This window comes from Mastigoproctus giganteus, chromosome 9 (genome assembly GCF_048544385.1).
Source record: "Mastigoproctus giganteus isolate SK-2022 chromosome 9, ASM4854438v1, whole genome shotgun sequence".
NCBI lineage: Eukaryota > Metazoa > Arthropoda > Arachnida > Uropygi > Thelyphonidae > Mastigoproctus > Mastigoproctus giganteus.
Genome location: NC_143583.1, coordinates 166295129 through 166319766, shown reverse-complemented (window position 1 = coordinate 166319766; position 24638 = coordinate 166295129). Strand labels below are relative to the sequence as shown.

The window sequence follows — 24638 nt, the reverse complement described above, 5'->3', positions numbered from 1 at the left end:
GTTTTGTTAAGGAAAAGTCTTGCGTGAACAATTTGATTGGATACTATGATGTAGTCACAAAAGAACTGGATGCAGGGAATAATTTTGATATTATATATTTGGATCTTAGAAAGGCTTTTGATACTGTTGCACATGGAAGACTGCTGCACAAATTGGAGAGGGTGGCTTTGGAGGCAAATTGCTGCTTCCAATATGGATAAAGGGATGGTTGAGGGGGAGAAGACAGAGAGTGGTAATCAATGGACACTGCTCATCATGGACTAATGTTATTAGTGGAGTCTCTCAGGGTTCAGTGTTGGGTTGATGTTGTTTTCTGTATTTATAAATGATATTGATCCTATATCAAGCTTAATGTCCAAGTTTGCAGATGATACAAAGGTTGGCAGAGTTAGCATTAGCATTAGCATTAGTAGAGGCATTTGATGCAAGAAAGCAAGCTTATGCAGCATCAGCCAAAAAAAAAAAAAAAACCCACTTCCACTTCACCCCTCTGTTCGTTCAAAATACCTGTCCAGCTGAGCCTTAAACTTATTTAGGCTATCAACTTCCACAACAGAGGATGGAAGTCTGTTCCACCAACCAACTACCCGCTGGCTAAAGGCAAACTTCCGCACATCTATCCTACATCTGTCTTTCCTCAATTTGAATTTATGCCCTCTCAGGTGATTTTTCTGAGCTGGAGGAAGAATCCCATCAGCATTGAGCATGCTTCAACCATTCATGCTTTTATACACCTCTATCAGATCACCTCGCTGGTGCCTAGTCTCCAGACACTGTAATTTGCAAAACTTAAGCCTTTCTTCGTAAGAGCACCCCTTTGTTCCATTCACTAATCTTGTTGCCCTTCTCTGTACTCGTTCCAGCAGCTCTACATCCTTCTTGAAATGAGGCCTCCAGACCTGTATACAGTACTCTAGGTGTGGCCTGACCATTACCTTATACAATGGAATAATCACCTCCTTATCCCTGCTGGAAAAATTCCTGTATATCATTGACAATACTCCATGAGCTACTCTTGCAGCCCATCTGCACTGCTCAGAGAACTTCATATCTGCCTGCACAACCACCCCCAAGTCCCTTTCATTCTCTACCACTGTCAGTGTAGTACCACAGAGTTGATACGTTGCTCTGCGGTTGCTGTTTCCCATGTGTAGTACTTTACATTTGTCAATGTTAAACTTCATTTGCCACCTCTCAGCCCATCTGCTCAACCTTTCCAGATCCTGTTGCAGCAGCACAGTGTCAGTAGTGTCCTTGACAACCCTGCCAACCTTTGTATCGTCTGCAAACTTGGACATTAAGCTTGATATACCATCATCAATATCATTTATAAATACAGAAAACAATAATGGACCCAACACTGAGCCCTGAGGGACTCCACTAATAACATTAGTCCACGATGAGCAGTGTCCATTGATTACCACTCTCTGTCTTCTCCCCCTCAACCACTCCTTTATCCATAGCAGCAATTTGCCTCCAATGTCACACTGCTCCAATTTGTGTAGCAGTCTTCCATGTGCAACAGTATCAAAAGCCTTTCTAAGATCCAAGTATATAATATCAAAGTTATTCCCTGCATCCAGTTCTTTTGTGACTGCATCATAGTATCCAATCAAGTTGGTCAGGCAAGACTTCCCCTTAACAAAACCATGCTGTGTCTGAGCTATAACTGAAGTCTTGTCTAAATGATCCTGCAGTGCTTCTTTAACCAGTGCCTCCATTAATTTTCCTGGAACAGAAGTTAAGCTCACAGGTCTATAATTACTTGTGTCAGCCTTTGATCCTCCTTTGTGAATTGGGGTCACATTTGCACATTTCCAGTCTATGGGTACCTCCCCTGAGACCAAGGAAGCTCTCATAATTATGGCTAAGGGTTTGCTTACTTCCTTTGCTGCCTCCTTTAATATAACTGGATAGATCCCATCCACCCCGGGTGCTTTTCTTGTGTTTATCTTCAACAATTTCTCCTCCACTTTACTCCCAGTTATTTCAAGATTCTGTAGCTTACTGCTAGAGTTGAATACACCTCTGGCATTCCCCTTGCTGAATAACTCCTCATGTGTGAATGTCGATGCAAAATATTCATTTAGTTTGTTAGCTACCTGAGCAGGATCATCAACAGTTGACCCATTAATATCAAGTGGACCAATCTGATTCATCCCCTTCCTTCTAGAGTTTACATAAGTAAAGAACTCTTTGCTGTTTTTCTTTGCATCCCTTGCCAAGGATTTCTCGTAATCTGCCTTCGCCTGCCTAACCTGCTCTGTAACTTGGTTGCATATCAACTTGTATCTATCATAGGCTTCTGTGTCATGTGTTAATTTGTAAGTATCCCATGCATTTTTCTTCTCTGCCATATGCCTCATTAGTTCATCTGACATTCATTTTGGCCTAAACCTTGAACAATATTTCTTAGTTGGTATGTAAAGCCTAGTAGCTTCCAAGATAAGTTCTTTGAATGCTTCCCATTTTGAATTTGCTGTTGGTAACATCATCAGTTGGTCCCACTGTATAGAATTTAAATACTGTCTCAGTCCATCGTAGTCGCCTTTACGGAAGCAATAACCCTTCCCTTTACCCCTAATGGTAGTTACCTCTTTGAGTAAATCCCACTTCAGCACACTGTGATCACAGCCACCTAGTGGTTCATTTATCTGCAGATTCTTAATGCATGAAGAATCACTGCTGATAATCAAATCAAGAGTATTACTCCCTCTAGTTGCCTCCCGAACATGCTGATGTAGAAAACAATCATCCAATAAATCCACAAAAGTCCTGCTAGTGCGTGAGTAACCAGCCCCCAAATTCCAGTCAATATCTGTGAAATTAAAATCTCCCATTATAAGACTCTCTGATTTACTGGCCCACTCTATTTCCCTGTACAGTTCCTTATTATACTCATCAGAGTCATTAGGCCTATAGCACACTCCTACTCTCAATTTTGATCTCCCAATGCTTATGTTACACCAAACTGACTCAACACTGCACTGTCCAGCGATGTCGACTGGCTTCACTTCCTTGGTTTTTATGTGTTTCTTAACTAATAGCATAACCCCTCCCCCCCTTCCTATCCTGTCTATCCTTTCTGTAGACGTTGTACTCCCCAAATTGCAGTTCTGCATCCCTTACATCTGTGTGACACCACGTCTCTGATATCCCAACAATATCTGCCTTTGATGTTTTGAGCAATACCTCAAATTCATCAAATTTATTTACTAAACTCCTAGCATTGGTGTACACACAAGTATACCTGCACCTGTTTCTATTCTTAGCTACCCTAACACAACCCATGTGTTTACTTGTACCGCAATGGCTCCCAGCAGTCTCTGAAATACCATGCATCTTGTTTTTCAGGCTTCTGCTCATTCTAATAGAATGCACTGCAAGAATCTCTTTCACCTCTGCCAGTGGCTACTGTCAATCTATTGGTCTTTGTCTCCCCCCAAGCTAGCAGTTTTCCGACCCACCTAACACTGCCTCAATAGTATCAGCAAATATTCTTGCACCCTTTCTATTTAAGTGTATCCCATCCCTGTAGAAGCAATCTCTCCTGTTAATAAGTACAGTCCAGGCTGAAAAAAATCTACCCCTTGAGCCTTGCACAATCTTTCCAGGGCCGAATTGATCGACAACGCTCTCATCATATACTCCCTCCTATCGTGTCTGGGCAGAATTGCAGACACTTTCAAATTCAACCCTAATTCTCGGCTTTTGTTCAGCAGTGACCTGTACTTGTTAAGTAATTCTGACGGTCTCCTACTCTTAATATTATTAGTGCCAACGTGTACAACTATATCACCTTTTGTGCCCTTAAAAGATGATATTCGCTCTACAACGTCATCAAACTTTGCCCCTGGCAGACATACCCTGGTCCTGTTCCACCTATCTTTTTTACAAAGCATGTTCCCCGTTTCCCTGACAATAGAGTCACCAACAACTACTAGTTCCTTCGGGACCAGCGCATTCTGCCTTGGGGGTTGCCTCTGTGTCACGCGATGCCCAAGTGCAAGCTCTGGCATTGATGTGGGCAGCTGAGAGCTTGATGGGCCCCTCAATTTAGTTTCTTCGAGGGCATCCACCCTGTCCTTCAAGCTCTCATATAGGCCCACAAGAACGCCGAGTTGTTGCCTGATATCGATACACTCCTTGCATCGCGCACACAAGACATCCCCCATGGCAGTATCATGTCCTGTACCCGATTGCTCTGCAAACATCAAGCAAACAGTGCATTTTATAAGGCTGTGAGTCAGAGGTCAACTGCCCCCCTCAGTTCTGCTCTGAGCCACAACACTTCCATTAGCTTGAGCCTTTTGCTTTGCTGCTCTGGTCTGAGTCATGATTCTATTAATTTATTAATTAATTATAATTAATTATGTTAAATATAATTAATTATATTACGTTTGTAATCTAAGTCGTTATATGTATTTATTTAAACGTACAATTTAACTGCTAACGAAGTTCAACTAACGCTATCGTATCACAATGGCGGGAAATTTACGAACAGTAGCGGAGTTGAAACACGTGGAAACCCTTACCGATACTTTTATGCAATTACAAGGCCGAGTAAAGAATAAATACACCAAATTAATCCGAAAATCACAAAATAATGTTATACTACTAAATTTAAATCAAAAGTTTTAGAAAAACAATAATTTCAAATCAATAAATAAGAAAAATCCACTTAGCGGCTTTGAACACGACCGTCTCTAGTAGCCTCGTCAGCAGAGTTGTTAAGGACACTACTGACGCAATGCTGCTGCAACAGGATCTGGAAAGGTTGAGCACATGGGCTGAGAGGTGGCAAATGAAGTTTAACATTGACAAATGTAAAGTACTACATATGGGAAACAGAAACCACAGAGTAACGTATCAACTGTGTGGTACTACACTGACAGTGGTAGAGAATGAAAAGGACCTGGGGGTAATTGTGAAGGCAGATATGAAGTTTTCTGAGCAGTGCAGACGGTCTGCAAGAGTAGCACATGGTGTCTTGTCAATGATATACAGGAATTTTTCTAGCAGGGATAAGGAGGTGATTATTTCCTTGTATAAGGCAATGGTCAGGCCACACCTTGAGTACTGTATACAGGTCTGGAGGCCTCATTTCAAGAAGGATGTAGAGCTGCTGGAACGAGTACAGAGAAGGGCAACAAGATTAGTGAATGGAACAAAGGGTTGTTCTTATGAAGAAAGGCTTAAATTTTGCAAATTACAGTGTCTGGAGACTAGGTACCTGCGAAGTGATCTAATTGAGTTGTATAAAAGCTTGTATCGTTTGAGCATGCTTAATTTTGATGGAATTCTTCCTCTTGCTCAGAATAATCACCTGAGAGGGCATAAATTCAAATTGCGGAAAGACAGATGTAGGATAGAAGTGCAGAAATTTGCCTTTAGCCAGCTGGTAGTTGGTTGGTTGGTGGAACAGACTTCCATCCCTTGTAGCGGAAGTTGATAGTCTAAATAAATTTAAATCTCAGCTGGACAGGTATTTTGAACGAACAGAGGGGTGAAATGGGAGTGGTTTTTTTTTTTTTTTTGGCTGAAGCTGCATAAGTTTGTTTTCTTGCATCATATGCCTCTACTAATGGTAATGCTAATGCTAAACAGAATCTGGAAAAGTTCAGCAGATGGGCTGAAGTTTTCCAGATTGGCAACTGAAGTTTAACATTGGCAAATGTAAATTACTGTATATGGGTAGCAGTAACCCCAGATAACGTATGAACTTGGTGGTACTACACTCAGGGTAGTGGAGAATGAAAAGGATTTAGGGGTAATTGTGCAGTCAGATAAGGAATTTTCTGAACAGTGCAAAAAGGGGGCAAGAGTAGTGTCTTGTCAATGATATATAGGAATTTTGCTAGCAGGATAAGGGGATGATTGTCCCCTTGTATAAGGCAATGGTCAGGCCACAACTTTAGTACTGTATATAGGTTTGGAGGTCTCACTTCAGGAAAGATGTAGTGCTGCTGAAACGAGTACAGAGAAGGGCAACAAGATTGGTGAGTGGAACAAAGGGTTGGTGTTTCCAATAAAATTCTTAAGTTCTGCAAATTGCAGCTTCTGGAGACTAGTCACCTGCGAGGTGATCTATTAGAGATGCATAAGGCTTCAAAATGGATTGAGTAAGCTCAATGCTAATGGGTATCTTCCTCTTGCTGAGTTTACTCAACTGAAGGGGCATACATTAAAATTAAGGAAGCACAATTGAAGGTTCTTCAGAAATTCACCTTTAGGCAGCAGGTGGTTGATAGTTGGAAAAAACATATCTGTTGTTGTGGATATCAGCAACTCAAATAACTTAAGCAGAACTATAAAACATTTGGAATTAATGGATGGGTGAAATGAGAAGGGTGTTTTTTGGTTGATGCTATATAAGCTTAGTTTCTTGTATATCATTTTCCCCTGCTAATGCTAATAGCACTGCAAATGAGATTTTCCGTTTTTTTACTTCATTCAGATTCTTCCTTTAGTATATTTGCTTAAGCAGATTTTTTCAAAGTTTGAAAGTGATTTTGTCTTTAAGAACTTTGGATTTTAATGAGGGTGAATTTCTAATGAGAAATATTGAAGTTGGTATTTTTAACGGAGGATCCTTTATCCACAATACTTGTTAAAGCTGTTTTGATGCCATTTTTGTTTAAACATCCTTGTTTGGAAGAAAATGTTGGGAAAAAAAAAAAAAAAAAAAGGAGGGAGGCTGGTTACTGTTCACGCTAAGTTTAAAAGTTAATGTGGATAAGCCAAAAGGCAAGATCAAATTTTACTGAAGCAGAAATTATCTAAAATTCTTAATTTTCTTAGTATTTAAATATTTTTGAATTACAAATTAATGTATAAAACCTGTTATATAAAATTATTATTTTCAAAGAACAAAAAAAACTGCCTATCTATTGATATTCACAATGTCAGTTTGAGAAAGAGGTTGAGAGTTCTGTTATTCCTGTTCATTTTAAGCGTATCAGCAACTTGAGGATCGTGTTCATCCCATGCAAGCAGAAATCAAAATGAAAAACTCTGCCTATACTGGTTCTCCTGATGAACTCCCTTTCTCAATGGAGGAGATTGACTCTACTATCAGATCAATGCGCTCTGGAAAATGCCCAGCTAATGATAGTTTGGAGGTTATGTGATTACACGGGTTTAGAATATTGTTTCTGCTGTCATTATTATTATTATTATTATTGCGTGTCACGCAATAATCCACAATAATAATAATGAATCCAGAGCGCACAGTCCTCTTTAATCATATTCTGCTGTTACCCTTGGTTTATTTAACCCTTTTCTTTTGCAGGGTGTTTTTCCTAGGGCATGGAAGATCTTACTTAAAAAAATCAGAGAGGAGTGAGTCTGATCTGTCCTCTTACATGCCTATTGCCCTGCTCTCCGTTTTGGGCAAGGCAAGGCACTTGAGAAGGTCATTGCTGGACGTGTTTTGACTGCCAACACTAATAGGCTACACTAATAATAAAAGACTTTCGTCTCTGGTGCAATATGAATTCACACGTGGCAAGGATACGGATGGTGCAATTGCTTCTCTTCTAGCATCATAGGTGGAGACTACAACTAAATATTTGTTTGGGCTCTTTGTGGAATTCAAAGGGGCCTTTGACACCCTTTGGTGGCAAAGTGCCCTGGAGAGGTTCCAGCAGGCCAAAATGTCAAGGCCAATATATAATATTTTGTCAAATTATTTCTCACATTGTTCCATAACATCAAGAGTGGATCTGTACAGGTCTCCAGAAATGTTTCACGAGAATGTCCACAGGAGTAAATATTGGGGCCCTGGTGTTGGAATCTTGTATTTGACTCTTGGCTTAACAGAAGGTTTGAAGCTATCACCACGATGGCATATGCTGATGACACTGTTATTGTGCAGGGAAACTCAGGGGTTAACCACAGGGGCTCACATCTGGTGAGTATGGGCTTGGCACACCCAGGGTCCTGAGCTGGATATCATCATTTTTCTCTTCTTGATTCCCTTCTACTTCTGATTCTTTCTCTCTCTCAGGGTAATTCGCAATTTTTTTTTTTTTTTTTTTGCTTGTGCAGAATAAGCCTCAGGCTTCCTTGCACCATATGGGTAATAATAATAATAATAATAATATTGTGCCATTGTGTTATGTCTTTAAATTTTTATAATGTCTCTATCATGTTTTATACGTCTCAATTCAGTTTATAAACTGTTTTGACATGGTCTGAAAATTTCAGAATAATCCAGGTGGGGGGGGATCTTATTCCCATCACCTGAAATTGGCTAACTATAGTCCTAACTATAGAACTAAAAAATGAGCATATATTAGATCATTTTATTCATTTCCATTTTCAAAGGTGCCTCCGTAGCCAGGAGCAGCAGTGCGTAGCACACACTTCTTGATTAGACCGGGGTTCGAGCCCGTGATCACCAAATACGGAGGATGCGGAAAGGTCAGGGAATGCCCTCTGCATATCCCCAGAGCAATATGGCCTTAGTTGCTAATGCTCCTAAAAACCAAATAAACAAACAAAATGTCATTTTTCAAATTTGACATTTTTACAGCATGCCAAATTCATCTTCTCAACCTTCAACCATGTATAGCACTAAGTACAAAAGTTTATAATACCTTTTGTATTTGGGGTTTCCATAAAAAAAAAAAAAAAAAGAAGGGGGAAGTATAAACTGCAATCTATAATAAAGAAGGCTCAGATAAACAAACAAATAACATTGGTATGTATATATAAGTTTTTGCTGATGCTGAATATGCTTTTGCTTCTTTGCATCATGTCAAAGTGGTTCATGGGGTTAATTTTGTTACCTTCACTGCCCACATAATCTGAAATTTACTAAAAAACATTGAATATTTTTCAAAAATATAAAATTATGCATTAATTAAAGGAATATTATTCTGGATGTAATATAGTAAATAACCTACCTTATAGGCCAATCTGTATGGGCACTTGTTACCAAATCCCAGGGGTGGATCCATATTCCTTAACATATCATACATTTCGGTATAATGGACGCAGCCACTAATGTTATTAAAAGAGTCACAAATAAAATTAGTTTTGTTCATTCAAAATAGAAGTATGAGTATCAGAAACACACACACACACACACACACACACACACACACACACACACACACACACACACACACACACACACACACACACACACACACACACACACACACACAGTGTGACAGACAGACAGAGGCAGTATTCAAAGTCTATTGAAAAATATACATACAAATACAGCTCATTACCCTACAACCAATTCTTGGAATAAATTTATTCATTCCAATGATGAGCTTGAAGTGCTAGTCAAGATATCAGACAGATATTGTTGGGATATCAGAGACGTGGTGTCACACAGACATAAACAAAGCAGAATTGGAATTTGGGGAGTATAATGCGTAATGCATAAGCACTGGGAAAGGAAATATGAGAGTAGGTGTGCGTTATATGCCTAATGAATCAGATGAGTATAATGAGCAATTGTGCAGAGAAACAGAGGGGCAGTAAATCAAGGTGTCTTATATTAGGGGATTTTAATTTCCCAGAGATTCACTGGAATTTGTGGGTTGGTCACTCACACACTAGCAAGGCTTTTATGGATTTATTCAATGACTGTTTTCAACAGCAGCCTGTTTGGGAGGCAACTAGAGGGAGTAATACTCTTCATCTGATTATCAGTAGTGATTCTTCATGCATTACGAATCTGCAGATAAAGGAACCACTAGGTGACAGTGATCACAGTGTGCTGAAGTGGGATTTACTCAAAGTGGTAACTACTATCAGGTGTATTGGGAATAGTTTTTGCTTTAATAAAGGTGACTATGGTGTTCTGAGACAGTATTTAAATTCTATACGGTGGGATCAACTGATGATGATGTTACCAACAGCAAATTCAAAATGGAAAGCATTCAAAGAAATAATCTTGGAAGCTACCAGGCTTTTCATACCAACTAAGAAATATTGTTCAAGATTTAGGCCTAAATAGATGTCAGATGAACTAATTAGACATTATTATTAGCCATATGGTGAAAGGAAGCTTGAGGCTTATGCTGCACCAGCCAAAAAAAAAAAAAATTCTAAATTACCCCGAGAGAGAGAGAGAGAGAGAGAGAGAGAGAGAGAGAGAGAGAGAGAGAGAGATAGAGAGAGAGAGAGAGAGAGAGAGAAGTAAATGGGAATCACCAAGAAAGAGAAGAATGATGATATCCAGCTCAATACCTGGGTGTGCAAAGCCCATTTCACGAGATGTGAGCCCATGGAGTTAAGAAGAAAAGTGAGTGGAATACGAATAAATTAATAGGTGACACAGAAGCCTATGATAGATATAAGCTGGTCTGTAACCAAGTCACAAAGGAGGTTAGGCAGGCAAAGGCAGATTACAAGAAATCTTTGGCAAAGGATGCAAAGAAAAACAGCAAAGAGTTCTTTACTTATGTAAACTCTAGAAGGAAGGGGATGAATCAGATTGGTCCACTTGATATCGATGGTTCAACTGTTGATGATCCTGCTCAGATAGCTAACAAACTAAATGAATATTTTGAATCTACATTGACACATGAGGAGTTATTAAGGGAGGGGAATGCCAGAGGTGTATTAAACTCTGGCAGTAAGCTATATAATCTTGTAATAACTCAGAGAAAAGTGGAGAAGAAATTGTTTATGCTTAACATAAGAAAGGCACCTGGGGTGGATGTAATCTATCCAGTTATATTAAAGGAGGCAGCAAAGGAAGTAAGCAAACCCTTAGCTGTAATTATGAGAACTTCCTTGGATTCAGGGGAGGTACCCATGGACTGAAAATGTGCAAATGTGACCCCAATCCACAAAAGAGGATCAAAGGGAGACACAGGTAATTAGAGACCTATTAGTTTAACTTCTGTTCCAGGGAAATTAATGGAGGCACTGGTTAAAGAAGCATTGCAGGATCATCTAGACAAGACTTCAATTATAGCTCAGACACAGCCTGGGTTTGTTAAGGGGAAGTCTTGTCTGACCAATCTGAGTGGATACTATGATATAGTCACAAAGGAACTAGGCGCCTCCGTAGCCAGGTGGGAAGGAGCAGCAGTGCGTAGCACACGCTTCTTGATTAGACCGGGGTTCGAGCCCGTCACCACCAAATACGGAGGATGCGGAAAGGTTAAGGAATGACCACCGCATATCCTGGAGCAATATGGCCTTAGTTGCTAATGCTCCTAAAAAAAAAAAAAACCAAACCAAACCAAACCACAAAGGAACTGGATGCAAAGAATAAATTTGATATCATATATTTGGATCTTAGAAAGGCTTTTGATACAGTTGCACATGGAAGACTGCTGCACAAATTGGAGTAGTGTGGCATTGGAGACAAATTGCTGCTATGGATAAAGGGATGGTTGAGTGGGAGAAGACAGAGAGTGATAATCAATGGACACTGCTCTTCATAGACTAATGTTATTAGTGGAGTCCCCCTGGGTTTGGTATTGGGTCCATTGTTGTTTTCTATATTCATTAATGATGGTATATCAGGCTTAATATCCAAGTTTGCATACGATACGAAGGTCGGCAAGGTTGTAAATGACACTAATGACAGTACACTGTTGCAACAGGATCTAGAAAAGTTGAGCAGATGGGCTGAGAGGTGGCAACTGAAGTTTAATATTGACAAATGTAAAGCACTGCATATGGGATGCAGTATCCCCAGAGTAACGTATCAACTGTGTGGTACTACACTGACAGTGGTAGAGAGTGAAAAGGACCTGGGGGTAATTGTGCAGGCAGATATGAAGTTTTCTGAACAGTGCAGCTCATGATGTGTTGTCAAAGATAGACACGAATTTTTCTAGCAGGGATAAGGAGGTGATTATCCTCTTGGTTTGTACTGTATAGTACAAACCAAGAGGATAATCACCTGGTTTGTACTTGTGTGGCCTGAGTACTGTATACAGTACTCAGGCCACACCTTGAGTACTGTATACAGGTCCGGAGGCCTCATTTTAAGAAGGATGTAGAGCTGTTGGAATGAGTACAGAGAAGGGCAACAAGATTAGTGAATGGAACAAAGGGTTGCTCCTATGAAGTAAGGCTTAAATTTTGCAAATTACAGTGTCTGAAAACTAGGCACCTGTGAGGTGATCTGATTGAGGTGTATAAAGGCTTGTATTACTTGAGCATGCTCAATGCTGATGGGATTCTTCCTCTTGCTCAGAATAATCGCCTGAGAGGGCATAAATTCAAATTGAGGAAAGATAGATGTGCGGAAGTTTGCCTTTAGCCAGCGGGTGGTTGATTGCTGGAACAATGGAACAAACTTCCATCTGTCGTTGGTAAAAGTTGATAGCTTATACAGATTCAAAGCAGATTCAAAGGAAACTGCTAAGTTTCCAATTATTTTTCTAATTCTTAGAAGTTATTCATTCTAAGGAAAGGGTCAGAAGAAGAATTATCTAAAATGGGTTCTTAAATAGCCCTTGTTTTGGTAATAAATGAAAGCTGATATTTTTAGACAAAGTAAATGGAAAGCAGGTTTAAGAATATTTTAAAAATGATATATCAAAATTACTTATACTGAGCATAACTCAATATAAGTAATATAAGTAAGTAAAATTACTTATATTGTAATCACCGACCAAACACGTTTGGTCCTTGATTATAAAATTCTAAGAGTTAATTATCCTATCTAAGGGAATTATCCTATATATAGTATTATACATACCTATAAAATGAAAAAACAGAAAAAAATTTAGTGCAGCGTATACTACAGTATCCATTTGGAATAAAATTACAATCAGTAATTATGAAATAGGTTTTTGACACACGCTAAAATGTTAATACAGAAGTACTTACACATATTTTTTTAGTTTTTGGCAGCATGCTCTTTTGCAGTGTGAGCTGCTGGACAAGTGCTATTTATGAGTCTAATAGATATTGAATCATTGCATGACAAAACAGCTTATGTGCTGATAAACCTCCATAACACACACGCATGACAAAAGATAACATCTCCCTGTACCTGCTAACATGGAGTATGGATCACATTTTTTGAGGTTATGACAGGCATCATGGTGAGATCCAGTATCACTCACATTTTGGAAATCATACCAACGTAAAAGAAGTCTTAACATAAAGGGTACTGGCTTATACACATGTACATAATTCAGTTGTTATAAGATATACAAAATAAACTATGAACTGACACAATTTGACCTCAGTAGCCCTTAAGTCATTAAACTTAATACCAACAACAACAGAAAGAAACATTGAAACAACTGTAAATACCACCAGCATTCATATCACTGGGAAAAGTGTTTAAGCAATTATAAAAGATGTATCAGATTTATAAAAAGGCCAAAAGATGCAAAATTTAATTTCTATATAGTAATGCCAGAGTATACATAAATTAAATGAATTTGACTTTTTGATCAGGAATATCAATGTTAATATAACAGGACTAATGGAGACATGGTGACATCGAGAGAGAGAGAGAGAGAGAGAGAGAGAGAGAGAGAGAGAGAGAGAGACGGGGGGGGATGAAGAATATTATTATGGAGAGTACAGGATATTCAGGATGGATGCCGATATTGACTCTATATGGGAAAGTTCAATCTGCCTTAAAGATTGGAAATCATGGATAGGAAATATGCCATAGGGAAACAGATTTTGAGCTATCTAGATGATTGTTATTCAATTCAAAATATCAAAGAAAGTACAATGGAATCTAATATTACTGACTTGGATCCAAACTACAGTGCAACTTCAACATAATGTGCCTCTTCATACCACGGTATCAGATATACCACAAGTATGATCATACACCCCAAAACAAATTATGAAAAATTGTAGTGTGTTCAAAGAGCTAGCAATTTCAAGTTGAAAACTGGAAAAAGTGAATACTTTATATATTTGTATCTACTGTGCATCCTACTACCTTATTTCCAAGAGGGGAATAGCTAAAATTGGCTGTATATTTGCTTAAAACAACACGACACATTAGTGATTAATTACTGCAGACACCCATTTCTCCTCTCAGCTAGAGATGCAATAAAAGAGTAAAAAGAGTATATCAATGGAATGCCTATCAAACAGGTAACTCTGGAAAGGAATATGGCTACCATTTGTCAAAAATTCATTTAGTATCTAATGTAATTAGTTACAGAGAAAATTTTGTAAACAACAGCAAATGACATGCTTTCTTCAATTAGAAGTTACACTTAGGATAAGGCTAAACAAAAATATACAATAACTGTTAAGTGATTTATGGAAAGACCATGTGACTTCACTTTGGCACTATGATAGGCTGGACAGTTTGGTTCTGATTTGGTTTTCTCAAAACATGGTAAATTCTAGGGCATTGGAAATAAATACATGGCAAAATTAGTAAATCAGTAGGACTGAAGTAATGGTCACACACACATTAGAAAAAATTATACAGCTGAAGAAAATTTAAAGATTACTGAAAGAGTTACGAGTGCTGAAAAAAATATGCAGTATATTTTGTGAGTGTGGAATTCCAGAAGAAACAATCAGTAGTTGGATGAAAGAGGAAGTAAAATTGCATTCATTCTTAGACTCCACAGAAGATGAAGTAAGATTCCAAAAGAAGAAAACTAGACTTTGTGAAAACAGTGATGTGGACCAATGCTTATCCAAGTAGTTTCTGCAAAAATGTAGTGAAGGAGTAGCAATAAATGGGATAATTTTGAAAATACAAGCACTTAAATTTCATAAGTTAGTTAGTGGAGATGATTTAAACTTTTGAAGGGTGGCTTTAGAGATGGAAGACTTCATGGGATATTCCAGGTTAGTCTTGTAGGTGAGTCAGCATCTGGTGATAGCAGCAGAACTGCTCTGTTATAGCAGCAGAAGTGTTTTATGAATTTCTGCATAATGTGATTCAAGATGGTGAATTCATGGATGAACTCACTGTGATAAAACTGAACTCACTGTATCACTGTAACAAAATGGCATTGTACTTTAAGTTTCTCCCCAGCAAGTCATTGGATATTAAAAAGGCACCCAATATAGTGGGCATAAAAACTAACAAACAGAAAATTACTGTGTTACTGTGCAGACACAAGACTCTAAATCACAAGCTATAGTCATTGTGTGTCAGTAAAAGTCGAAGTGCCCAGTGTTTTAAGCACATCATTGTGAAATCTCTACCTGTGATTGTAAAAATATCTCCAATGCTTAGATGATGGGTGATATTTTTGCTTCATGGTTTGAAAGTAAGTTTTTATCGTTAGTGAGATGCCACTTGCTTTCCAAAACACTTGAAGAAAAAGGCTCTGTTACTGTCGGATCACTGCCCAGTTCATCCTTCAGCTGATGTCCTGAAATCAAAAGATGGCAAGATCAGTTTCTGCCTAGGAATACAACTGCATTAATTCAGCCCATGGATCAGGGCATTATTTGAGCCTTCAAAGCCTACTATCTTGGTGAGCTACCTGATGGTGTTGTGAACTCAGAAATTCAAGTTCAAGATTTTCTGATAATATTAACATTGAAAGATATTACATACAATATTGGATTAGTGTGGGAGAAAGTAAGCTCAACAACAACTGAAAGCTTCTGGAAAAAATGTATTGGAAAAGATAAGATCACTAATGATAACCTTGAATTAGCAGCATTTTCAGAACAAGAAGCAAAGGTCAAAGGCTGCTTGTAATGTCTTGGTGGCAGTCATGGAGAAAATTACCTGGTTGCTTGGATTGAGGTGGATGCAGAAGCTCCAGTTGTGCATTACTTGAGTGAGAAAAAAATTGCAGCCTCTGTGAACAGTGGGAAGACAATTGACAAACAGAAGCCAGTGACAGGGAGTGACTCAAAAGATAAATTGGATGACTCGCATAAAGAAAAGCACCAAAAATTAACAAAGTGCTTGAAAACATTAATGAGGCAATGGAATTTTTTTTTTTATGAAAACCCCAAACACGAGCAGTATTAGAACCTATAGTATTTAGTACCGTGCTTGGGTTGGAGGTTGAGAAGACGAAAGAAGATATTTGTTGACATTAGACTTGAACTTCAGTAGACTGTAATTTTCAGGAAATACGTATGAAGGAAGGTTGTTCCAGAAAACGGCAATAGAGTGAATGAATAAATGAGGAAGATGAAAAGTTGGTTCTGTGAGTTTGAAGTTGGGCAGTAAATGGATGTTGGCGGCATGTGTTCAGACAGTTTTGAAAGAGAGAGAGGGAATTATAGAAGCCATTCAGATTATTCAGAAGAACAGTGCCCATGGAAGTATCTGTAGAAAAGACATGTAGCAGAAACAGTACGTCTATGATACAGCAAGTGGAGAGACTCTTTTAGAGATGAGTCATTAATTAACTTAACTGCCCTCTTCTGAATGGAATCTAGAAGCCTTAGAGAGATTTTGGGGGCATCACCCCAGAGGTGGGAACAATATTCCATGGTGGGGTGGATTTGCAATTTGTACAGAGTGAACAGCTGTTTGGAAGAAAAGTAATGGGGAGAGCAAAAGAGAAAACCAAGTTTTTTAGATGCAGAGTAAGCAATATTTGTAATGTGCTTGTGCCAAGAGAGATTAGAAGTCAGGGTAATACCCAAAAGAGATATAATTTTGTCTAGAAATTAGGGTGTCACCAAAGTTAAGTATAGGAGCAGAAGAATCCTTTTTGTGTGATATAAGACAAAACTGAGTTTTAGAAGGATTGAAATCAAAAAAGTTGTCTTTGCCCCACATGAGAATTACATGGAGATTGCGATTTAAGGAACTGGTAGCAGATATTCGAAAAGTTGAAGCTGATTGAGCAGGACAAGGTTTCTCAAAATGGATTGTGGATTGCAATGTACTATCATCGGCAAAACTATGGATAGGATTTCCAGTCAATGGAAGAAAGTCATTAATATACAAGAGGAAAAGAGTGGGGAAAGAACTGAACCTTGGGGGACACCAGCATTAGTGGAAAAGTTAGAAGACAGAGAGCCATCTACCATCACCCTCAGTGAGCAATCAGAGAGAAAAATGGATAACCAATTACAAAAAACAGTCGGCAAACCATAAGATGGAAGCTTGTTTAGAGGACCTTTATGCCAAACATGATCGAAAGCCTTCGAGATGTCAAGAGAAACTGCTTGTGTTTCACCGAACTTTTCCACTGAATTTGTCCATAAATGGGTAACATAAGCCAGAATATCACCAGTGGATCGACACTGATGGAATCCATACTGGCGATTGTTGATCAGACGGAAGGTTTCTAGATAGTTTAAGAGTTGGCAGTTAATTGATTTCTCCATTACTTTAGAAAGAGTAGAAGTAATTACAATGGGACCATAATTGGATTGAAGGGATTTGTCACCCTTTTTAGGAACTGGCTGGATATGAGGAATTTCCAAGCAGAAGGAAAAACACCTTTGGAATAAGAAAATGAAAAAAAGGCGGCAATGAACAGGAGCTTTCTTAGCATGAAGATTGGTCAAAATCCTTCTGACATCCTTTTGACAGAAGATCACAGGAGGCATTGAATAGAGCATGTTGGGGGATGGTGGGTGGGAGGTGTATTACCAAGATCATTAATACATGAGTTGGAATCAAAATGGGATGCTAGCAGGTCAGGTCAGCTTTATCCTTGGCTGAAGTGACAAACCATCTGGTTTTCACAGAGGTGGGAGTAGAGATGGGCAAAAGTTGTGGCCAATAGCTTTGGCGAGAGACCAGAATGCTCAGCTACCATTAGGGCAAGAAGCAAGTGTTCTACTCTTAGCCTGTTCAAAATCTAGTTAGAACTTATTAATAACTGCTTTACAATTGTTGCGAGCTTTGGTGTGGGCAGAAAATGAAACTGAAGAATTGGAAACAAGCCAATTACGATATGCAACATTCTTCTCTTGAACAGCCTTAGCACATTTATTGGAAAACAAAGGTTTAGATAAAGGACGGGATTTTAGAGTGGAGTGTGGAATAAAGGATTCCATTCCTACAAGAATAATTTCACTGACACGATCTGAGCAAACGTTGAGATCAGAAGTTTTAAAACAGTAATCCGACCAAGGAACAGAAATCTCGCAGGTCATCCCATTTTGCATTCTTGTAATGTCAAACAATATGAGGTTGGGAATATCCATGAGATAAAGGCTCTATTGGAGAAGAGACAATCACCAATAGTCTCTTCTAGAGTTGTAATCTGAGGTGCTGTAAAGACCACTCACTTTGACCGTGTACATAGAAGAGTTGTTTGTGAGAAAAAAGATCAAGCGTATTGGCTGTATGATTAGGATTGTCTAGTATTCTTGTAGGTAAATGAACAATCTGTGCAAGGTCATTAGTAATTGCAAAAGCCTCAGCATCTTGACCAGCTGAGTCAGTGTGACTAGAAAACGGAAGCCAGCTGGAGTTGTGAACATTAAAATCACCAAGGAAAATTATATTTATCCAGTCCAACTTTCTGTTAGGAAAGTTGGACTGGAGAAAGTCAAGTTGCAAAGAGAGGAAGTCAAAGAGCTCCAAGTGATTAGTGGAGCTGGGAGAACGGTAGAGACAACAGATGAATTTGACACAATGAGGTAGAGAGATTTTAAGCCAGAGAAAATCGAAAAGAGGAGATATATTACTAAAAATATATATAAATATATAAAAATATAAATATATATATATATAAATATATATAAATATAAAAATATACTATACTAAAAATAAATTAAGAAACTGTCTGAACAATGCGAGTCTCTCAACATGTTTAAAGATAAATTATGGCATATTCGCCTGATGTTGAGAGACTCGCTCAAGAAGTTCAGCAGCAAAAGTTACATTAATTCATATCTAATTGGATGTTTGTTACATTTTTTCAGTATTAATAAATACTATTTCAAAATATTTATTTTTTTAATAAAACACTTTGCCACTCTATTCCATTTCTTAAAAAACTCCCCCCCCCAGCTTGACCTGAGGGGTGGCTCTTTGGATTCACTTGTTTTTTAATTAGATCAAAAATGGCTCTTCACTCAAAAATGGTTGCCAATCCCTGTATTAGAACATTGTAAATAAGGTGAGTGAATTTCACCTTCTGATAAGATTATCTAATGCTGACACTGTAGGAATAACTGAAACTTGGTGCTATACCAAGATAGGATATAATAAATTTTATTTCTGTGTATACATTATGTTCGATAGACAAAGGAAAGAGTGAAGAGGCTGGAAGGTTACTCTGTTTATCAAAAGCTGCTTAAATGCAGCAAGATAGCTGCATTCAAGCAGCTCACACATGACCAGTATTTTGCAAGTCATTCATATGCAGAAGTGGTTAAAGTATTTAATAGGAAATGTATACAGATGTTTCAGTCCCTCATAAGACAAAGGGGGGTAAGAATTGTGTGTAATTTTCATGAAAGTTGAACTCTTCACCACAAGAAATGGAACGAAAGACCATCCATTTTGGATGACTTTAAAGTGGATGAACTGATGAAAAAAGATGAAGCAGTCTTCTTTGAAAAGTCTTGGGAAACTTGCAGTGCAATCAGAACTGGAGGACAAAAGTCACAGAAGGCTGCAAAATAGTTACATCTCCGTTCAAATAAACATGGGAAAAGAATTGGCCATTTTAAAAGTATGTTGTAAACTCAATGACATCATTGTCTTATTAGTAAGATAGGAAGACAATGTCCTGTCTCTGAATGTTTACTTGCACTTATGTCAATCAGTTTTGCATTTTAAACTGTGATGCAAGGCTGTATCCTGTACTCTGATATCTGACTTCCTACATATATCTTGATTAATGCACAAGGTAATTTCTGTATCTTTAATTTTTTTTTTACATGGTTCAATTTGTAAAAACTATATGAACTGTATTATTATAGATTATAATGTAGTAAACCTCATAAATTTGGCAATGTGAGGACAACAATCCAGATATTCAAAACTTCCATGAGACTCTTGAAACCTAACACTGTATGGTTACATTGGTAGTAAAATACATAGATAATCAACTACTGTAGAAATATTACAATATTCTGAAAGTGTGGAAAAGAAATGTTGCCATTAAGTCAATTATGATGCATTTCATTTCTCACTTCAGGGAGAAATGAAATGAAATGAGAGAGAGAGAGAATAATACTAAATGTAGTTTCCCAAAACTGTATATATCCTTATGTCAATCAACTCCTACATGCTATGTCTCTCATTGCTTCCTCCTGATCATTACTGACAACTCTGCTATTCAAATTGATTATTATACAAATTTTTATAGTGAGTATTCTCCTTTTTTTTTTAAATTTAAGGCTTAGAATATGATTCTCAGGGAACTTTCCTGTAGCCTCTGCTCTGCTGACTTAAGTTTCCCAAAGTGAGTTAAATGCTAAGCATAGCAAAGTTGACAAAACATTGTTACTGCACCACATCCTAAGTCTAAAGTTAAAAATAGCAGCCATCAGTCAATTATGAACAACCAATGAAAGACATATCATAAAGTTTAATTTCCATCAAGAAACAGTTACTTTGAGAAATTACAGTAGTTTCTAAATTATTTATTTTTCTTCGTCTTAAACTGTTTTTTTTAAGTGAGGAGTTTTGAGAATTTCAGTTTTTTTTTTTTAAATGCCAGCTTTATGAAGTTTTACTATATAAATATAAAGTAAAGATTGACTCATTGTTTTAAAAATTTTTATAAAAATTTTAAAAAGCTCAGAAACTCTATAGTATATATAAAAAAAAAGCAATATTAAAAATTTAACTACATAAACAGCCCAATACCAAGACATACGTTGCATTGGGATCATATTCTGCCCAAACACGAATGTATTCATCAAGATGATGTGCCCCAAGTATGGAAGAATCTCTAGTGAGATAGTCAAAGTTATCCATAATGACAGCAACAAATAAATTGAGCATCTAAAACACAAAACAAAAATAAAGCTTATTTGATTAAGAAAAATTCATTTTTTTGATAAAATATTTATTTAGAGAAATATAAGTTTTGAAGGCTATTAGACAAAGTTTAAAATAATACAGTAAGGAATGCACTTGCTCTGCATTAAACAAAAATCATTTCATATGACATAAGTTTACAAAAAAAAAAAAGTTTACTCATATTACAAATACACAAAATTTCTGTTAGCACATTCTGCAAGCATGCAGAAGAAACAAGAAAAGGAATGGAAACAAGAAAGAAGCAGGAATGATTGGATGAACCATAAGCAAAAGTGCTAATTAGTGAATTCTGATTAATTAATTTAGTTAACTCTGATTAACGTTCAAATAATCATTTTTCATACAAGCCCTGTGATATTATTCCATGGTTCTTTCTAATATTCCTAGTTTTATTTGGTCTTTTTTCTTCAGTAATGCATAAGTTCATGTAACATTCTGCCATAAATTTCCAACGGAAACACACATACACCTTTGCATATTTGTAATACAGGTAAACTTTTTTGTTCAAACTCATATCACATTAAATAGTTTTATTTTAGCTCAGAGTGAGTGCTTCCCCTTATTATATTATTTTGAGAAGAAATGCTCACCATTATTGTCAATTAAAAACTTTGCTTTTAAATTTCTCTAGGTTTAATTTAAAATATAATTAAATTTAAACCATTACTAAAAATTAAGCTAACATAAATCATGTGCAATGGGAAATTATATACCATTATGTTATGCAATAAACCATATTTTAATGTTGTTTCATTATATATGTTCTTAAAAGTACTGTAATCTTTTGTCATTTGTAAGGGCTCAGTTCTTGAAAATCCTTGAAGATGGCATATTCACAAATGGTGAGTCAAGACCTTATGGGGAAAATAGGATTGAGGAACAGGGGTTAAAAGTAACACTATGGAAGCCCCTCAAAAATATTTTTTTTTTTCTTGACTATATTAAAATAATACAGAGAAAACATAAAATTAATCTAAACAATGTATTAAAAAGCTATTTATCAGTAATTGTTGATCCTAAGATGACATTTACTGATGGTGATGGCGAATGATGATTGTTATTGGGTAGAGCAGTCCTTTGGACACTTTTTCGCCCTCAACAATGTGGTCATCTGGATCATCATGTGAGAATGGCTAGGCTGAGGCACTTCTGGAGTTATCTTGACCTTTTTTTTTGAAGATGACATAAAATGTTTGCTGAATGGTCCAGTTTTAGAGGTACTCTTTGTGTCTCCCTGTAGTTTAATACATCATCTGCAATGAGTTTGAAGATCAAGCTTCATTTCATGAAGGGACCGATTTCCAATACTTTATTGGTCAAATCTGAAGCAATGGCCATTGCTTTGTTCACATCTGATAGAATCATCCTCATTTTTAATTCCATATCCTCGCCTCTTCTTCTTCATCATCATAATGCAGTCAGCTCTTGTAGGCACCAGAACGTCGTTAAGGTGAAAATTAAAAACAAGTTACTATCAATTCAAAGGACAATGCTTCTGGCACTAAACAATGCCCCTCGTACAGTATCAAACAATGCCCTCCAAATTCTTGGAGGAGAACTGCCTTTAGATTTATTTATCTTATACCGTGGCATGATTTATAAACATAAGAAAGGACTGCAGGTATCTATTATGGGAATTACAACTGACCCAGTTAGTAACTTAAAGACAGAACGGAAAAGATTATGGGGTGAAATGATTAGTATTTGGCAAAGTAGATGGAATGAGTCTGTGCACGGCGAAGTCACAAAGAAGTATATTGAAAATGTTGAGTTTGCTTCTACTCAACCTTCTGTTTCGTGGTTTGGAGTTTGCTTCTACTCAACCTTCTGTTTCGTGGTTTGCACCAAGCATGCTTACGACGTATTTATTAACAGGCCATGGATCTCTGAGGGCCAAACTTTTCGACAGAGGTTTGGAGCCGGATCCTTTTTGCACCTGTGGTCAAATGGAGGACTGGATCCATGTTTTACTGTTTTGTCCGCAATATACAGACCAACGAGTATTGCTACTTAATCAGGTTCCAGGTCTAGCTGAGGACAACGTGAAAATACTAGTTGAGAACAAAACAAACTTTGAGACTTTCCAGACCTTTGCAGAATCGGTCTTTAAGAAAAGACTTCAACTAAGAACTCAAATCCAAAATCGAGTATAAATCTGACAGCTGAGCAGTTAATATAAATGTTGGTATCCCATTAAATATAAATAGGATGACTTGTCAGATATGTAAATTGAATTGTATTACTAGGATTTAGAGTCAAAATTTTATTATCTTTTGTACATATGTAAATATTTACTTCGTTTTTTTTTTTGCTGGTTTCCAGGTTTGGGCAACCTGGGGACGGGATTGCTGGCACCCACCGGTATTGCACTATCTCCGGTGGGTGTGGGATTTGTGCCCATGGCACTAAAGGTAATAGTAGACCCAGGCTTGGCTGCTTGTGCCTGGGGGCAGGCAGCGGCTGCCTGGGTGTTGGCTGCTCCCTGGTGGCAAGGTGGACATACACAAGCGATAAAAAGCTTGCTGAGTTTCTGCACCACCACCACAGACGTGCAAGGTGGAGATGGGCTAAGGCCTAGGAGCCACCCTTGATACAGGTAAAACACACACACACGTGTTCATATATAATATAGTATATATATAGGTATAATGAGAATGATAATGCTAATGTATATAAAATTGTATATATATATTCTCTGTAAGTTCTTGTATATAAAATGTAAAGAATTGTGTGTACAAATAAATGGGAAAAAAAAAAAAAAAAAAGCTCTTGTAGGTTTTTCATTAACTGCTGAGAGAGAGAGAGAGAGAGAGAGATATTAGACTACATCAGAAAATTCATTTCACTGCATGTCAGGCAAATCCTTCATTGGGGACAGCCCCAGGATTTTCTAAAGTGGAGGAGCTAAAGCTAAGGGAAAAGTGGAGGAGTTAAGGGCAAAGCACTGTTCCAAGGAATCATTAAGCTTTACTCATCATCTAGCAATAAAAAAAAAAAAAAATTCTTATACCTTAGCAGAGAATGATAAAAAAAAAGTATCCCTATGTACCCTTAAGAAATTTTATTTTTGCATAAAACATACACGTGCATCATTCAATTATGTAAAATCAGTAATTTTCATCTGCTTAGATGATGAAATGTGATGTTTTGCAGCATAGTCTCCCTCCACTTTTTTTTTTTGTAAACACAACATCATGGACTGTTGAAATAATGATATTCTTTAGTATAATATAGAGCTCCATCAGGCATTTTTGGCTGCTGCACGACAAATTTTTGTTCCTGGATTTGATTCAATCTCTTCGTTTTCATATTTAGTTCCATTCTATTCCTGTTATGGTATGTATGATTTATATATTGTCCATAGTTACAGTTTCCAACAAATCAATGAAAACTTGTTGGAAAACATTATTGAATCCATTGTTGTATATATTCTTACTGTAAATCTTTGGAGGTAGTGAAGGTCTGAAAACCTTCAGTGAACATTGTAAACTGTGAGCTTCAGTGAACTTTGTAAACTGGCAACTTCAGTGAACTATCTGTAAACTTTGCCTGAAATCAGTTAATAAACTATGTTCTTCATTATCTTCTTGTAGTTCAGGACTTGGGCCAAAGCTTTCTCTAAGAATTAGTAAATATTTAACTTAGAACTCTATTCCATGCTATCGAGGCAGTGTTAGGTGGGTCGGAAAACTGCTAGCTTGGGGGGAGACAAAGACCAATAGATTGACAGTAGCCACTGGCAGAGGTGAAAGAGATTCTTGCACTGCTTCTATTAGAA

The 24638-nt window shown here is 37.4% G+C and overlaps 1 protein-coding gene across 1 annotated transcript in view; it reads right to left on the bottom strand.

Moving 5' to 3' along the window:
* The window catches only part of LOC150080869 (voltage-dependent calcium channel type A subunit alpha-1-like), a 1489217-nt gene that overhangs the window by 270554 nt on the left and 1194025 nt on the right, over positions 1-24638 (bottom strand). The window contains exons 36-37 of the mRNA XM_090381686.1: positions 20694-20821; positions 8910-9006 (exon numbers count right to left, since the gene is read on the bottom strand). Of these exons, the coding sequence (XP_090237812.1) occupies positions 8910-9006; positions 20694-20821 (225 nt within the window). The remainder of the gene's footprint in view (positions 1-8909; positions 9007-20693; positions 20822-24638) is intronic.